Source organism: Falco biarmicus, chromosome 2 (genome assembly GCF_023638135.1).
Source record: "Falco biarmicus isolate bFalBia1 chromosome 2, bFalBia1.pri, whole genome shotgun sequence".
Classification (NCBI taxonomy): Eukaryota; Metazoa; Chordata; class Aves; order Falconiformes; family Falconidae; genus Falco; species Falco biarmicus.
Window position 1 is genome coordinate 72,406,953 of NC_079289.1, and position 17,912 is coordinate 72,424,864.

The 17,912-nt window shown below is 38.6% G+C and overlaps 1 protein-coding gene across 1 annotated transcript in view; it reads right to left on the bottom strand.

The window, feature by feature from the left end:
* Positions 1–17,912, bottom strand: part of OCA2 (OCA2 melanosomal transmembrane protein) — a 176,265-nt gene that overhangs the window by 78,587 nt on the left and 79,766 nt on the right. The window contains exons 15-17 of the mRNA XM_056329924.1: positions 11,987–12,134; positions 10,308–10,365; positions 8,807–8,915 (exon numbers count right to left, since the gene is read on the bottom strand). Coding sequence (XP_056185899.1) covers positions 8,807–8,915; positions 10,308–10,365; positions 11,987–12,134 — 315 coding nt within the window. The remainder of the gene's footprint in view (positions 1–8,806; positions 8,916–10,307; positions 10,366–11,986; positions 12,135–17,912) is intronic.

Below are 17,912 nucleotides of genomic sequence, written 5' to 3' on the forward strand. Positions count from 1 at the left end.
TGTGATGGTGACAGTCCAGGACAACTTGTACTGCAACAGGGAATGGTTGGTACAATACAAGAGGATTAAAAGAATATGAAAAAAGTTGGTGGAAACTATAACTCCACACAAGACAAGAGAAATAGAAACTTATGCTGACAGAAGGCAATTGCAACAATAAAAACCACAAGTGTAGCATAGAACAAGGAAGCAGAAGGCTAGCTGCTCTGTAATCACAAATGAGCACATGTGCATTAGGGCAGGATGGGCTAGACTTTGTTGCGTAGCTGTAATACCATGAAGTCAGAATGCAGGAATCACATTCACCGATGTATTGCAATGTCAACAGCTAACTTCATTCATTTTCCAAATGCAATTTCATAGATCAGATAGGTTGGCATTCAAGATAGAACACTGTAAGAAAGAAACCCTGGTTAGAGATTGCTATAGCTAGGCACTGCATCTAGAGCAAAGACCCATTGGCAGCTATATAGCTGTGCATATTGCACCAATCCACAAGTCTCAAAAATTTACGGTTATCTCAGTAAAGGTCACTGCAAACAAATACACTGTATTGCCATAGCCTCATTGACTATTGTGAACCAAAAAAAATTTGAAAAAAATGCAAATATCAATATAGAGGAAAGGTCAACTTTTCTGGAAGGAAGCAATAAAGTGAAAAAGCTCACTAGTAGGTAAAACTGTTCCTGGTTCTTGTTTTTTTCTCATCAAGTGTATGGACAGCTGCAAGGACAGAGAATGTTTTCCATGCTTAATGATATGTTTGTAAAGATGCCAGTGCAATTTCAAGGGCAGATTTTTTTTACAACTATTCTAAAAGAAATAAAGACTGCAAGGATCACGAAAGCAGATTTCTCTTATTTTCAGGAGCAAAGAGTTATGCTGTGGAGGAGGAATAACTAAGATCTGGACCAGACTTTCTGTGTCTGAGTCAATGCTGAATTTTCAGATTTATTTTAACTCATAATCATATACACTGTACCGGAATTTTTTTCAACATCATTATGAATCAAACATGTACTAAATCCCTTAAATACAGTTATGTCCATTCTCATTTTAAAGCAACAATTTGCATCTTCATGGTGCAATCAAATCTCCATACTACACAGACAGAGGCCAGCAGATCAGTTGCATGCAGTGCTCTTATTGACCTCAATGTAGAAGTACTAAACAACTTAAACCAATACTATTGTAAGCCAGTACAAAGAAAACAGCAGATGAATGAAGCAAGAGAAGGAGGTGAGGAGCACTAAATGAGGACAAATATGCCAGACTCCACTGACAGCTGTAGCTGATACCCCCTGGGGAAAAGGGCTGCAGATCAGCCCTTGCAGGCACAACTGCAAGGACCAGGAAGGGTCTCCAGAAAGGGCTGAGGATTTTCAAAGAGGATGGCCTAAACCCATGGCTCTAATCTTACTCTATCTTACTACATTAGGGTGGACACTCTTCTCAAGTGCTACAATTTGTTGATCTGTTTACCATTATCAGGTCAGGAACTAAAGAAACCACTTTAGTCACAGAAAGCAGTGTCACAGCTCCATGTAAGTGGAACTTTAATGGAAAACAGTAAGAGAAGAAAGAAGTTGCCACAGACAAGAGTGCACAGGATGAGTAATTGCAGCTAAAAAGGTATTCATGGGATGATACTAAAGGCTTAAAGTTTATCAGCAATTCAACAGTAGTTAGTTACAGATGATAGAGCAAACTTGGAAGATGGACAAAACCCATTTTAGGAGTAAAAAAAAGCACAAGAAACAGGTATGCAACATGCATACAATACACCATGTAGGATAAAATTGAGTATAATGCAGAGCTGAAGTAATTAAAATAAAAAATACAGGGAGAAAAAAAAAAGACAAGGAAAAGAATATTCCAGTTGTGACAGTTGTAAATACAGCTGATAATTCAGTATCATTTGAGCCATTACTTAGCGGTCAATACCTACAAGCTCTCCTCAGTTAAAACTGATTAATACCACAGACCATAGATAATCTGGAGATAAGTGTTAGATACAGTGACAAATTAAAGAGCAAATGTCTACTTTTTACAATGAGGATATAGTGACAGAAGATATGAAATATAAGATGTGCTAAACTTAACATAGCTTTTGGCGTTAAGCCTATGCTTTCTTAAATCTATGTCATTCAGCAGTTTTTATATCCTAATAGCTTTCCGTCTCCTCAGGATTTTCTATTTTCTTAAGCACTAAGCAATTATACACCAGCTTATTAAATTCACCTGTTTTTTTCAAACATTTTATAAAATAACTCCTCGGTAACACTGAGTAGGTCTATAATGAATTTTAACTATTGCAAAATTAACAAATATTTTCAAAATATAAACACATTATCTTTTTCTATATATATATGGGCACAAACATGTAATTTTTTCAAGTCAAGTTTGGTTTTGTTTCTGCACATATAACTATTGTTTGTAAACAGTGTCAGATTTGTACAACTCTAGCATCATATGGAAGAGTAGCATAACACAGTTTAATCTATTTATCACCAATAGCAGATGAGAAAAAAATTCCAGAATAACATTTTAAAGTTTAAAAATAAGAACCTTATGGATGCTTCAATGTTAACACCCCTTTCAGACTAACAGGATGCCCACACCTTTCTTAGCCGTGTGCTCCTTCTCCATGACCTTTGATAAATCTTTTGGACCTGAGAAGTTCTGCTGCATACTGTGAGGCAGGGTCTTTATCACAGAGCTGGGGAGGAGTTGTTCAAGCTTAACATTTTCACCATTCTGAAGAAACCCCTTAGCACAAGTTCAAATGCACACACATACTCTGTCCCAGGGCCCTGATAAAAGCTGGGGGGGAAAGCTTATTACAGTTCTTAGGCAGCTTCCTAGGCTGCACGTTGAGAACAAAACCACATGGACTACATTTATTTGACTTATGCAACATCAGTTCTTTTTTAGCTTATAGCATTAAATAATCCAGTCAAAGATCTCTAAGTTTAAGATTTCTGTCATTGGTTATAACACTGCTAACTCTCGCGTAAGCTGTTCTACATATTGACCCTGCTGATCTGTCTCAAAGTTGTTCAGGAAGAATCATTGCTGCAGTGAGTTCCTTATTGAAAGTGTTGCAGAAAAGAAACCTTAACCTTCAGTTAGCTGTTACAATCTTAGTAGGCTGCAGTCATGGAGAACTTCAGTGTTTCTAAGCCAAGTAAATACTGATATGGAACTTGTGACATTCTGTAATTCAATAGCAGATTTAAGCAGCTTAGTGAAGCTCTCTAGGGCAGTGTAGCACTTTCTCCAGCACTAAGCAAGCCACCAGACAAGTGCCATTCAGTTCCAAATCAATTATTGGTTCACCTATGTAAAATATAGTGTAAGCTGAAAATTGTACCATCTCCACTTAAATAAAAAGCAGGATGAAAATCAAGCAAAATTATATGGGAGAAATCTTAGACCCAGTCCACTTCCCTGAATTTTAGGAGTCACTCCTTTCTGCAAGTTAAGACAAAAATGTTGCTATAATTTGCATAACATTCTCTGTAGACATAATTTGGTGGTTTTGTTCTGCTGAAGCCCTTTCCAATTAATGTATTTAATTTCTCATGTGAATTTCAACAATTTTTCTGTAAATTATGGGAATGAGTCAGAACATACGACAACTGGTATCCAAAGGCGTGACAATACAACAGGAGTCTTTTGTATCTACAGCAACTGAACACATTTCTCCTTTAATGTTCTGGCAATAAAGTGGAAAGGAGCTCTGCACAACGTCGCTACCAAACAAAAAGAAGTCAGTTTAAATTAAATTAAAACAATTATTTCCTTATTTTCCCCTATTTCAGTCACATTTTAAAAATGTTTCAATAACACAAGATACAACTAGTTAAGATAAATTGCAAAAAGAGAGGCTCAGAGCCTCAAAAGTATCTGCAGACCAAAAAGAATTTGCAGACCAAGCCCCCAGTTAAACCACAGTGAATACAGATGACGAGAGAGTTTTCCAAGAGAAATCAGATTTAACTACATAAATGAGTGCTCATCAAACAAGATAAACTTTGTCTGTAAATATGGAGGGATTTTGGCTTTGAAGAAAGGATGACAGGGAAAATTTAGACCTAGAACATTTCTTGACAGAAGCTATGTGGAGTGCTGAATTATAGAACTTGTCCCACTACCCAGAAAGGTCATAGTGATCATGTTATTAAAAGAATAAAACCATAATAGTTTCTAAGTTTGGGGATTTTGCTAACACTGCTTTCTTTAACAATACCAAAGTTTATTTTAGTTAGAAGTGAAAACCCCAAATAATCAGATATCAATCCAAATGTCCATCTAGCTGCTGTGCTTTCTGTTTTCAAGTATCTCTGACTAAAACTTGGTAGAGATTGAGAAGACACCCTCTGGCACAGGGGTCCTCAAAATTTTTAACCAGGGGGCCGGCGCACGGATGAAGTGGCAGGCAGTCATCTGCGGCTGCTTGGTTTCCCCCCCAACCCCCAGCCAGGGGGTGAGGGGTGGGGGGGTTCTGTAAATATCGGGGGCAGATTGAGGACCCTGGGGGGCCGTATCTGGCCTGCACACCATAGTTTGAGGACCCCTGCTCTGGCATATAAAAAGTGACATAGGGTAAAGTGAATCGTTTCTTGAATTAGACCTTTAAAGTAGGTCAGAGGGATCACAGCTCTTGATCACCTCTGCTGACTATTGATCTCCTCCAGAGATTATTTCAAGGGCAGCTGAAGGTAATTAGCTTAAACATTGGTGTCTGAAGGATCACAGACATCCATAGTACCAAAGATACCAGAATGGGCAACAGTGTGAAGATATAACCACTCTGCAAAAAAAAGCCAAGATAGCTCCCTGAAGCTTTATGGTTTGAAATTCTGCCTTCTGTTGTGGCTAGAGCAAATAGCAGTCCTAAATTATGGAAGAATTCAGTGAGTCAAAAAATCTCTCCCTGTCTTCTTGCATAAATAATTAATTAATCAAAGAAACATGAGAACAGCTATAGATGGTAATACCATAGGTTTACCTATGCAAGAGTCCTATCTCCAACAGGGAAAGTAGTGGCAATAATGTGGGAATTAATATTGCATTTCTCCTGACATATCTTCCCAGCTTCCAGCAGTCTGCAGAGGCAGTACCTCTTCTCTGAAACAGGCAATATCTCTTTTGTTTGCTCTTGGGTTTGCACCTCGTTTCCTGAAGATGAGAGCAGCAGACTCTGTTGCAACCCTCTAAAAGGAGGTGAGGACCTTCCCCTGCCTCAGAAACTACTCAGCCTAGCCCTGGGAAAGAGGTGTCCAGAAGTGGAAGGGAGCAAGGGAGAGGGGGTCTGCAAGGAGCAAGGTGCCTGCATTGCATGCAGAGACCACTGTGAGTGGCAAACAAAAGCAGAGACACAGAGCAGGGGGTCCCTCTTTAGAGACAGCAGAACAAAATGCACAGAGTTCATGTTCATGGCAGCTCAGGAGCTCTTTGAACTGACCAAAACCAAACCAAAGAGGAAGAACCTTCCCCACAGAAGCAGAAGAAAGTAGGTTATAAATTGATTTTGTGTATTCTTTCTGACCCAGTCACTTTGAGCATCCTCTGTCAGGAAAAAAATAAAATCTAGTTTAAATTTCAATAAAATCTTGCTTCATTTTACTTTTTAAATATTTTGTCTCTTTTGGAGGATCTCATTATAGTGCAAAGTTCTAGACATGCCTCCCTAAAAGCTAAAGTAAAAATAGGAGCCAGGTACAATCCTCAAAGGGGCTTTGCTGTCATCTTTTGTCATCTCTTCTCAGGTGCTTTATCAGTAAAATAAAATCCCATGGGGCTGAATGAAAGCACTGTAGATGTCTTAAAGTTTACCATATCTGTTTATTTAAAGCCTTAGTACTAATCTTTCATTAACACAGCTATTTCATACAATTAAACTAAATAAACTGATGATCAGGTACAAGAAAACTGAATAAGAAAGTGTTCTGCATTTTAAAAGGCAGCTAACTATGCAAATTTTATTATTTAAATTAAAATGTCAGTTCCCTCAAATTATATTAATGATTCTAAGTTCATAATGGAAAAATTGTATCAAGGCTGGGGACTGATAAAGAATTCTATAATCTTTCTAATTCACTCTACCAAATGCAATTAAAAGTTATTAGATTTCTAACAACTCAGCCTCTGTATAAAACATCATTCTGCTAGAAAATTAAACACTGAACTACAATCTACTTTCGTTTTTATGAGAAAAACATATTGAACAAATTTACCCAAACCATTGAAGTACAAGATGTACTGTATTTTATGAAATTCATTTCCATGCATCGAAGGACTAAAATCCATTGAGACTCACAGTGGCACTACTTCAGTAAGGATAAATAAGTGACAGCTATCATCAAGATAGTGGAATTCAAGAATCACCAATGAGATTTCAGTAGAAGTTTGCATGTTCCATTGTTAATAGAAATTATGTATATGCTTTAATAACTTTTATTCATTAATCTGACAGATTTGCCTGAATACAGAACAGGGAAAATTATACAGAACACACAGAGCCTGTACTTACTTTCAAGGTTGCAGTTGAAGATCAGCTAGTGAATAATAGAAACCTGCATGGCTAACCATGCCATTTGTTTTCATTTCTTTTACTGACATAAAGTAGGACAAAACAATCATCAGTTATTAAGTTTCTTCTAGTATTGACTCCAACTGCTTTGCAGTTTTGAAAGAGTATCTTACCAGGAGCAACGTGCTATGTAGACTTTATTGTCTGTGGCTTTTCAAAAACACTTATAGATGTTGGGTTTAATTCAAGAAATCCTACATAGTTCAGTACCCACTTATCTGAGACAGAAAAGGGTGACAACTGATTTCTTAAATTGCTGATGTGAATGCCTCCCTTATGTTCTTAGCCACTGTGACTTCTAATGTCTTCACTTTCTGCATCTTCCTAGACCTCAGTAATGTAGCACTTTTGCTGTTAGCATATGTCAGTATACCTTCTGACTTCTTAACAGCTAATAATCTTTATGGGCTGAAATCACTCATTTCCATGACAAGTACTCTGGAAAAAGAAAGCTCTGGCTGGCATGGTGAAGAAATACTGTATAACATGGGCCCTTTCCTAATCTCATACACCTCCAGGGCACCAGGACTTCCACTGCATGCCCACAAGGTCTTCCTGTGTGTATCAATGCCGAGGTAACTGCTCAGCCCAAGTCCACAGCAAGGTCCTAGTTCCCCAGAGTTCTCCTTGTGTAAGTGTTGCTTTGCTCCCAGACTTGCTTAACTTAATCCAGCTTGTTTCATTTAAGATAAAGCAAAGTACAGCCCTGGAGACAATTAATTTTACGGATCACACCCAAACAGCAGCATGGGTGAGCCTGGATTGGGTTTGAGTCTCTCTGCTCTGTATGGTTACTTAAACATCGTCCCTGGTGGCTTCATGCACTTTAACTCCATCACTTTTAACAGATAACGCAACATATGCCCCCAGCCTCATAATCTTCAAGCACAGCTCTGCTAGGCTACAAAATGTCCCTGGCTGTGAACCTAAAAATTAATTGACCCATATATACAATGCCAAGAGGAAACACAGGGCCAGTTGCTGTGCTGTGGAGTCATGGCCAGTCTGCACTGAAGGGGCAAGGTCTGGGCAGTGTGGACACAAGCCATCCTGCACCTCTAAGGTCTGAGGGTGGGGGGATTAGTCCCCGGAACAAATGCATTTAGCAGCAAAGCTATACCTATTAAAACACGCTACTCTGGATACAGTAGCCCACATCATCCCACTGGTGCCAGTGATACACAACCTGTGTTTCCCTAGGTCCCCAGCAGAGAGAACAGCCTTCTGCTACTGGTACCTTCCTAAGCCAGTTGATACACCAGAAGTGTGAGCAGCAGATACGGAAGGTCTTGTTTACAACTTGATCATCATTGTACTGCTATAACTGTCTCTGTATTGTGCATAACCAAAATGGATTTCAATGTAGTTTCTGTGTATATGATGATTCAATCAATGATTTATTGATTATGAGTTATTCCTCTTCAAGAATGTTGCATCTTTCAGACACTGGTATGGATGTACACAGTGGGGGAATTCAGATTGCACAAAAAAACGTAAATCTGAAATTCCGTAACTTTCAAGTGCTCAGCAGCCAAAAAGAATTTTTTAACTTTCTATAGGTCAGTGCACAGGTAGGTTTTATGACTGTCCTTCAGTTAAATGTGAGCTTTAATTTGGTTCTTTTTTCAGAATATGCAGAGCCTGCCCTCATACAGATATATAACTAGCTGTATAAAAACCTGCTCATATAGGTCTATGCATAGAAAGTATGCACACAGCTACTTTCATGTCACACATATACAGTGTGTACCTGATTTTATCTTGGGAAATTACTTATTCTGATGATAAAATAGTGGAGACTGGAAGTTATACAGAATTACCTATACTTAAGAAATGATGCCAGACAATTTTTTTGTTCTTCTATGGAGTGATTATTTTCTGTTCTCTATAATGCATCTTGGTTACTCACTGAAGCCTACAGTGCAACAATGCCAGATTTGGTCATTCTGTAATGTTTAGCCAACTCGTTAGTATTGGGAAGTCAGAAAAATGAAGTCATGAGCACTCTGTTATTACTCCTGGGGTGACTAGGATGTGACAGCATTTTGAAAACCTGTTCTGAGAAGCTGCCGTTCTGATTAACCTGGTGGAATTGTGAGGCCAGAAGCATATGGAAAAGGGCTTTCTGAACAGATCCAGACTCAGAAAAATAAAACTTTTTTCCAGGGTGGTTGTTTTGCTTAGATAGAACAAAACTATGAAACTTACCAAGATCTAGGTAGATGCCTGGAACAAAGGAGTTGAGAAAAAACATAAGAATAACACATCCCAGCACAGTCAGGCATTTGATGAGAAGAATTTTGTCTGTTATTCTGTGCTGTAGATAGGGAGAAAAAAATCAGTAATTTATTAAAGAAAGAGCTATCTATTATGCATAGAGTTCACAAAAGCATGTGTGAAGTGCAAACTTCTGTTCCTGTACTGTATATTCCTCTGCAGCAGAAAAGACAGAACTACTGAATCTGAAGCGTTTCATGCATACCTATAAAACCCATGAATACGTGGCCTGATGTGATCTAAGAGATACCAGTAGCTAGCACCTGCTGCATACATTCAGCTGTGTTCAGCTACCCCCATCACAACTTCATTTCAGCAGAAGCAGGGTTGAAATGAATTCCTACTACAAAGGGCACTCTGGGCACTCTGTGGTTTCATGACTCTGGACAAAATCACCCTTTTTCGCACACATGCTTTGAAAACCTAAAAACTAGCCTAGAGGTCAGGTCTTTCATGCCTCCTGTACAACTCTCATTGACACACCAAGCCCATAATCTCTGTGCAGTTTCTACACCCCCGTGCCCAACTCCTGCATCCCTGTGCTGACCTCCTCATGCTCTCACCCTGACACCCAGCGCTTTCCATTGTGACTCTGTTTCTCTTCTCTGATGTCACTTCTCCCACCAGCCCAGGGAATCACCTTCTCCCAGCCTAAGTCCTTCTCTCCTTTCATAGTTTAAAGCTCTAGTAAAGGACAAGTTAAGTTTATGTTCTGTGAAAAGGTTGTCTTTTATGCAATGCCTTGAAAAATTTATAAAACCTAATAAGAAAACCTGTTGATTTTGTTCTGTTTTGGTGTGACACATAGGACACTGATGTCCCAGTCAAGGACTTGAGCTCACAAACACAGGCTTGGATTCATTAGTGATGCCGGTGAAGGGGAGAGGATGTGACTTTTAGACCATTAAATTTAGGTGAAATTAATCCCACTACGGAGTTTATATTTTATCAGACCCAGCTTCAGCTTAAAGACTCAGGCAGTGTTAATGTGTGCACAGCAAAGAGAACAGGATTTATCCAAGTGTTTTATGCCTACTTGGATAATAAAGCAGGCATGTCACAGTCAGTGTAGTAAATTGGATTCAGTATTCAGTACATCAGCAGGACTATACTCCATCGTCACGCATCACAGTTATAAACAACCTATTGACACTTTCTGAGTCTTTCTGGCCATGGATTAAAAATTTAAGAAAACACTGATGAATCATTTATTGATCCTTTAAATGATATTTTTCTAAGGAACAAAAGTATAAAACCTAACAAAACCTCACAAGATGGTTCAGTAACCCCACCCCACTGAGAAGTCAGCCAGCCTGCCTGTCAGCTTTTCTGTAATCATAAGAGTTATTAAATTTGCATTAGGTTCAAAACACTCTGTATAAAGGCATAGGTCCACTTATACGGGTACTGAGAATAACTGCCGTCTACTTACTTTTTTCTGGAGTTCCTGAATATTTGTTTCCCAGTTTTTATCTTCTTGTGAAATTTGCCTGAAAGAAAACGACACCTGCTTTTTTCCAGAGTGAAATTGGAGTGTCAAGAGTGGTGTTAATAAATCTGTCTCACCACGAACAGATCATCTTTTCCCCCTATGGAGTAGCTCATACCACAAAGGAGACATGGCCTACTTACGACCAGCAGCAAAATTCCCATGCACATTCACTTAAGACTCCACTTTTGTAACACACTCTGCTAAACCACAAACCCTTCAGTTCACAAAAAGTGCCCCAGACTGCGAAGGAGCTAGCCTACAGAGTATGGATCTCGGTATAGGAGCTGGCTATATGCAACATGTAGTTCCCTTAATAGTTTCAGGAGCTGTGCATGCCCTGTTGCAATAAGACAAGGGTCATGTGCTAACATCAACAAGTCAGAACACATATATTTTACATTTGCTTTTTCAAATCAAGTTTTTTATATTCAAAAAACTTCATTGTGTTATCAGCATAGTTAGCCTTCTAGCAAATAGCTTTGGAGTCTGCAGCTCAGGAGCAGTTCTGCTAATGCTAAAGAATTTTTACATTGCTGTAAATGTACTGTGCTGGAGGAATCCTGATTTTCAAGAATAAACATACAATTTTTATTTATACTTCAGAAGTGTCCTCTTTAGAGTGTCGTAAAGTCTAATAATGTTACAATCTTTTAAAAAGGAAGAGATTTTAACAGCCTTTTTGGTCTTTCAGTATTAATACTGTCAATCCATTCAAAGTGCCCAATATCAACAAAAAAAATATGTAAACAAAAGTAATCTTATTACTAGAATAGTGAAATTTACATGTCCTTACTCACAGTGCCTATTTAACATGTTTATTAATGAAAATTAATTATTTCAGTGTCACTTTAGTCCATTTACTTTCCAAGTATTTATCACTCATTCTCAGTCATCAAATTCCATAGCATAACCACAGTTTTTTCCAGAATGTAAACAAAATAAGGTTAGCATTTCTGTTAATTCTAGTTTATATAAACCTTTTTTTCTATACATGAACGGTTAGTTACACTTGCACTCAGGTTCACACTGAAGATTTGATGACAAAATAATTTTGAAAACCAGCAATTTTCTAATAACATATCTTTCCAACTCAGCAGTTTGTTGAATAGCACTTGAATTTTTCAGTTAAAAAAAATTACAGCGTTTTACTACACTGATGCCGTTATTGCAAGGAAAAGTCTAATGACATATTTGTGATAATTTCAAACCAAAAACTACCTGAAATTTCTAGGCCTTTAAATTTGGGTCATATTGATGTATATTTCCCAGGACTTACGTGTTGGTTTTGTCATCAAATACTTTGTGTTTTACTGAGGGTGAGGGTGGCTCTTGAGATCTGCCCCAACACCCATCTGCTTGAGACAGCAAAGAATATAGGCCTTGTCCCAGTGAAGATCCCTGAAAGCCTTCACTTTCAGCTCTGCCTAAAATTACTAGATATGAACCCCTGGCTGGCTGAAGCAAACAGAATTACCCCTGCTATCAGCAGTTATGCTATCAGTCCTGCCTGTAGTCTGAGACGAGCGGGATGTCCCTGCCCCTGCCAGTCCCCTGTGCCTTCAGCTTGTCCCCACCAAGGGCTGGAGCAGGGGAGGTGGGACACGATGATCCCCACTCACCTGTGAAACGTCCTCAGCTTCTTCCTCAGGAGCATCTCCAGAGTCAGCACCTTCTGCATCAAGAGGCATTTCACAGCAGTCTCCTCTCTGCTGGCTGGGTTAATGCGCTGTGCAGTCAGTCTCCAAACATAGATCTCATGTTTCAGCTCTAAAAAGAAACAAAATCACTTATCTTAGAGCAGGTATAATCTTAGAGCACTAAACCAGAGGTGCACAAAATATGTGTAACGTGCCCTGGACTCAAAGCTGTTAAAATTATTGGAATGGTTTTCCAACAATTCTCCACATAGGAAGCTGCTTTTACCATTCATTCTGCAGAGCTGAAGGGAATGAAAAATAAACAGAAATTTTTCATAATTTTAAATAAGTTAATCCTTAGTCCTTTTCCAAAGAAAAAGAAGTACAGTCTTCAAACACTTGCAAATGCCTTTCACAAGCTTTAGTGCTAAAATCATAGCACATCCATTTTTCATCAGAAAATAAACTGCCAAATATATTATACTGCTAATGAGATACTAGTTTCTTTGTAGTTAGGAATTACAGCAAATGTTCCTTCATGTATTCAGACTGGACTATGTTGCCATTCACTCTATATTCATACAAGCAATTTTATCAACGTAAGGCAAAACTGAAATTTAGCACTGTCTTATGCAATATCTGCAATATCCCTTAATAACATTTTAAAGGTTTCCTAAGAGGATTTCATTCTTAGGCACTGAAAAGATCCATAAACACAGCTACCATTTCCTGCAAGCTGACCTGAATGATATCTGATCCTGTGTTAAGTTCAGATAGACTGATTTTACACTTGAAATCAGCCTGCAAAATCTTGTCAGGAGTTTTAACATTTTTTGATTTATTTTTTTCAATATTGTCAAGGCCTTGGAGAATGACAAAAGCTTTGGATTTTCCAGGAAATCACTAAAAAAATAAGAGCCAACTATTCATTCAGAAACTGTTTGTACAAATGCTTCCTGATGAAGCAATAGGATGTTTCCTCACCCTTCTTTTCTGTTTCCCTCAAATTTCATGTCACTGAAGACAATGTGTTAAGAATTCAGGGCTTTATATCTTAGGATCCCTGTTCAATCAGCAAATTGTTCTTATCCTAAGAAACAGATATGGCAGTCTTTGCACCACGTATACAAACTACATGCATTATTTAGAAAAAAAAATATGTCATAACATCAGAAACATTTAAACTTATTTTGATGTAGGCAGTGATATTATCATTTACTGATGCAAAATCCTAGTGGGGTCCCTACTATCAAAGAGTACTAAACTAGTTTAATTCCCTCCCCTTTCCTTTGTGAGCATTTATAATGATAATACAGAGTGAATCATGTAAAGTTTGACCATAAGAGGGAATTAGACTTGACAGAACTCAAACGTTTAAGAGCAAAAGTAAGCATGTTCAGAGCCTGAACAGTTGACACAAAAAAGGAATATGAACAGCAATTGCCTCACGTTTTGTATGGTTCGTGTCTATAGACGAGCACATATCCATCGAAACGGTCGTCTTTGTTGAAGCTTTACAATGCAAGACCAGCAATGTCAATTCAAACTATCTAAAGCCCAATGACTATCCCAGGTTATTAACAATTAGTGCTCAGCTAAAGTTTTTCTTCCAAGAAGGTATTCATACCTGAACTACAGGTATCAAAGAGGTGCCGAATCTACCAAGTTTCCTTAGTAAAATATTTGGTGATTCTCGCCAGGCGCATAATCTTACACTAAATTATATTAAAACATGGACATGTCCTGTTTATCAAAGGATCCACATGACACCATGGAGACCCTGGCATAGCCATCATTTACTTTTCCATCAACATTTGTGACACACACAAATATATCAGCAGTGATTTTCCATTCTTTTCCAGAATATAAACAAAAAAGTGACAGAGCTTTAGGCCACAGCTGATCTTCTGCTCCCCACAGGGAAAAACAAACAAGACTTTTTGAGGATTAGAGTGGATGGGAGTTGTGTAAAAATCCCATATTTTAAACCCCAGAAACTGTGACATTTTTTGTTTAATAAGATAGCAAGATTAAATTTTAAGCCTCTGAATTTGTATAGTAATTTGTGAAAGAAACTAGTGACCACATGTTTGGGGTCTGCTTCAGCTCCACAGTGTCTGGTCAATGGGGAAACAAACTATTTTAATGGGCAACTTCTTCCTCATAAAATCTACCTTGAAACTGGTCTGAAATTGTGAGCTGGGAAGTTGTTCCCTGAGCAAGACTAGACAGAGAAAAGTTGGAACATGGCACACCTGTATAACTTCACAGGCAATTTTTTTTTCTTTGAAAAAGTTTCCTGAGCCCTTTGGGGTGAAAGAAATATTTCTATGATTCTACATGCTGCCCCAGAATGAACGAGATAAAAACTTTTGTATTCAACTTAAGCAAGTGAAGGGAGAGAACACCCTTAGCAGATGAACAGTCCTTTCTGTAGTGCTTTCTCATGCAATTTTCAAGTCAGTTGGACTGTAGCTTTGAAACCATCTCTCATCATCAGCCCAAGAGAAAATCTGTGTTTTTCTCTTTTTCTCTGGCAAACGTTCATGAAGCATGATCATCCAGTTTACTTGTCTTTGCTGCAACACCTTTTCTGATCATGTCTGTTCATCCTGCCATAGCATTTCCTCCCATCCTTTCCAAGTAAAATTTCACCAAAAGTTTTGCTGATGGGCAAAAGCTGAATCTTTCATCATCTGAGATGCAGATCCCCAGCAGGTATTTTCATACAAACATTTTTATCCTCTCTCCTTCAGAAAGGGGTAACTAGCATCACTGTATCTGTGCCACAAACAAGCATGCAGAGCACAAAGCAGCATGACCTGCATTGCACTTTCCTGTTCCATGTCTGAAGTGCCATTGGACTAATCTCCAGGTTTGGCAAAGTCAGCCTGGTGTTTTCTGCTCTATGTTAAAAAACACACGTGTTTTCACATGGCTTTGGTCTTGCGTTTATGTACAGCAAGTACATGCTTGATTTTTCAGTCATTAGTTTTCTAAACATCCCAAGGATGCGAACATCCTTGTTCGCCTGCCGTGGAATTCACTTCAGAATAAAATGTCTTTTGAAAAACAGAACAGTCAATACATCTTTTAAACTGTGACACCTGTTGCAGAAAAAAAAATGTGAAGAAGTTTTCTAGGTCATCCCACAGAATGTTTCTCCTATTTCTCTTTCAGGGTACTCTTATTGTAATACCCCATTGTGGCGTTAGGCCATACACACATATTAGCAGTAGTTTTTGTTTTGAAGAAAATATAATGCAGGACCCTGAGGTCAGTGAGAACACTGAACATGGCCGAAAGTCTTTGGGCCTTTCTATACTTCTCCCATTTCAGGTGTGCAAATCCATTTAGGCAGCAATCCCTAGGATTTGGGAACATCTGATATTTTATGACATACTATATTACACATGGACAAGGGCTTATTGCAACTGCAGGGTCTTGTCAATCACTTTGAAATTACGGCTAAGGCAACATAAGGGCAGTATTTCTCTGCCCCTGAATGGGGAGGTCTCACAACCCATTTCCCTGCATTCGTAAGTTCCTGCTCCCTCCTCAGATGGGATCTGATGGTCATGTTACACCAGGGTGAGCACACTCCACTCACTCATCCAACAAAACCCCATCTGCAGGGTTTTCACAGAATTAACTTTATGGTGGATCGGCCTGCTATCCAATTTATCCTAACGTTGCTAGGTCTACTGCCAATAATTGAAATTATATATGTGTGTGGCATGTACCTTTCACAGCAGTTTATCATTAAAGCAGTTATATTAACATTTAACTGCAACTGTAGTAGCAGTAGTTGAAGTGATAGAAGCTAAGCGAAGTTTAGTATGCAGTGATCTGCAGTAAAAGAAGGCAGAAGAGCTGCAGCTCAGTCAGGGAATTCAGCCCATCATGATACTAAAATCTTTGTGAACATGGCTGTATTGGGTCTGGCTGAGCCCCACAGCAGCCCTCATAGTGCTGTGCTTTGTATTTCTAGCTAGAAAGGTGTTGATAACACACCAGTGTTTTGGCTTTTGCTGAGCAGTACTGGCACAGCACCCAGGCTGTCTCTCCATTCCCTCCTCACCAGTTGGCTGGGGTGGGTAAGATCTTGGGACACAGCCAGGACAGCTGACCCAAAGTGACCAATGGGATATTCCATACCATATGACATCTGCTTAGATATAAAAGCTCAGAGAAAGGAGGAGAAGGTGGGGACATTTGTTATTTACAACATTTCGTCTTCTGGAGCAACCACTATGCATGCTGAAGCTCTGCTTCCTGGGAAGTGGTCAAGCATCGCATGCTGATGGGAAGTAGAGAATAATATCTTTTGTTTCCCTTTGCTTCTGCAAGCACAACCTTTGCTACTGCTTTATTAAACTGCTTTTATCATGACCCACAAGGGTTTTTTTAATCTTATTTTCCTCCTCCCTGTTCTTTTGAGGAGGAGAGTGATAGAGCAGCTTCATGGGCACCTGGCATCCAGGCAAGGTCAACCCACCACAATAGTACTTTCATACAGCCCACAAGGCACCACAGCAATATTCCTAGCACTATTATTTCACCAAAAAAAATCTTTTTTCTTTTTTTCTTTTTCTTTTTTTCCCCCCTAGAAAGTCCATTTCCAACAAGAAAAGAATAATTTTTGTCTTAGTTCTAGGATCAGCAAACATGTAAACCTATGCTGCTAATTGTTCTGGTTTTGTTATTTATCATACTTTGCCATGGAGATCACAGAGAAGACATCCTGGACCTGCTGAATTTAATGGGCTTCCAGCTACTGACCTGAGCTGTGACATTTTAGAAAACATTTTCTGTATTTTAGAAAAAATCAAGTTTCATTTAAAAATGCATATTCAATCTGCAATCTGATAATTAATAGTCAGATTGATTTTTCACTTAGATTAATCACACATTCCCTCCCACTTGACTGCCAATAACAAAGAAATCCTCAAAAACTGAGTGTAATTAATTCCCAGTCTCAGAATCTGAAAAGGCCAGTCCTGTTAATTGAAGATACTCAGGAAAGCATGGCCAACCTCGATGAGATGATAAAAATTATAAAATGGCAATTTTTAACTTGCAAGTGCACTAAATACATTTACTACTTTTTGCAAGCAACACGAGTCTGCACGCTGGGCTATGACTAACAACATGCAAAGGATGTTCCTCTGAATGGGGAATGGGGGGTGTGTGAGTGTGTGTGTCTCCACATCCTATTGTAGTTTAAGTATTTTAAGTAAAGCAAGTATTTTTCTTTGCTAACTTCTTGGAACAAGAATACTTCTGTTTAAATGTTAACTGAACAGCAAATTAAGTACCATGAATTATAGTTTATTGTAGTAATAATATCTGTAACTTTTAGTAATTTTTTAAATCCCTGCTATTATGTAATTAATCCTCTAAGCATTATTAGATGGTAACTAAGTGTCATCTCCATTTTAAAAGCACAGAAACTAAGTCAGAAAGGTGAAACCCAAGTGTAGAAAGAATTATCCTCTAGGGATATTCCAGCTCAACAACTCATGCCTCTCTCCTAGAAGCAGCACCCCTCAACAGGACACAAGCATAATGCTCTAATTCTTGGGGAAAAAAAATGACTGAAATGTTCTATTGAGTAGACTAATGTATCAATAGTGGACAAAGGTAATAATAGTGGATAAAGCAATAACCATTGCAAGGTCTTAGCAACAAAACACACTTTTTCTTATTCAGCTAAACACTTGCAAAGGACTCTAAGAAATCTGCATGATGCTGCATAAAACAATACAGAGCATTCATATAAGCCATTCAATGCAAAGTCTCACAGCTGGAGCCCCATTTGGTCTCCGAGGCACCTAACACCAGTTCAGCTGCCCAGCATGGGATTGCATCCATGGCACAGGATTTACAGGACATCCTCATCCCTACA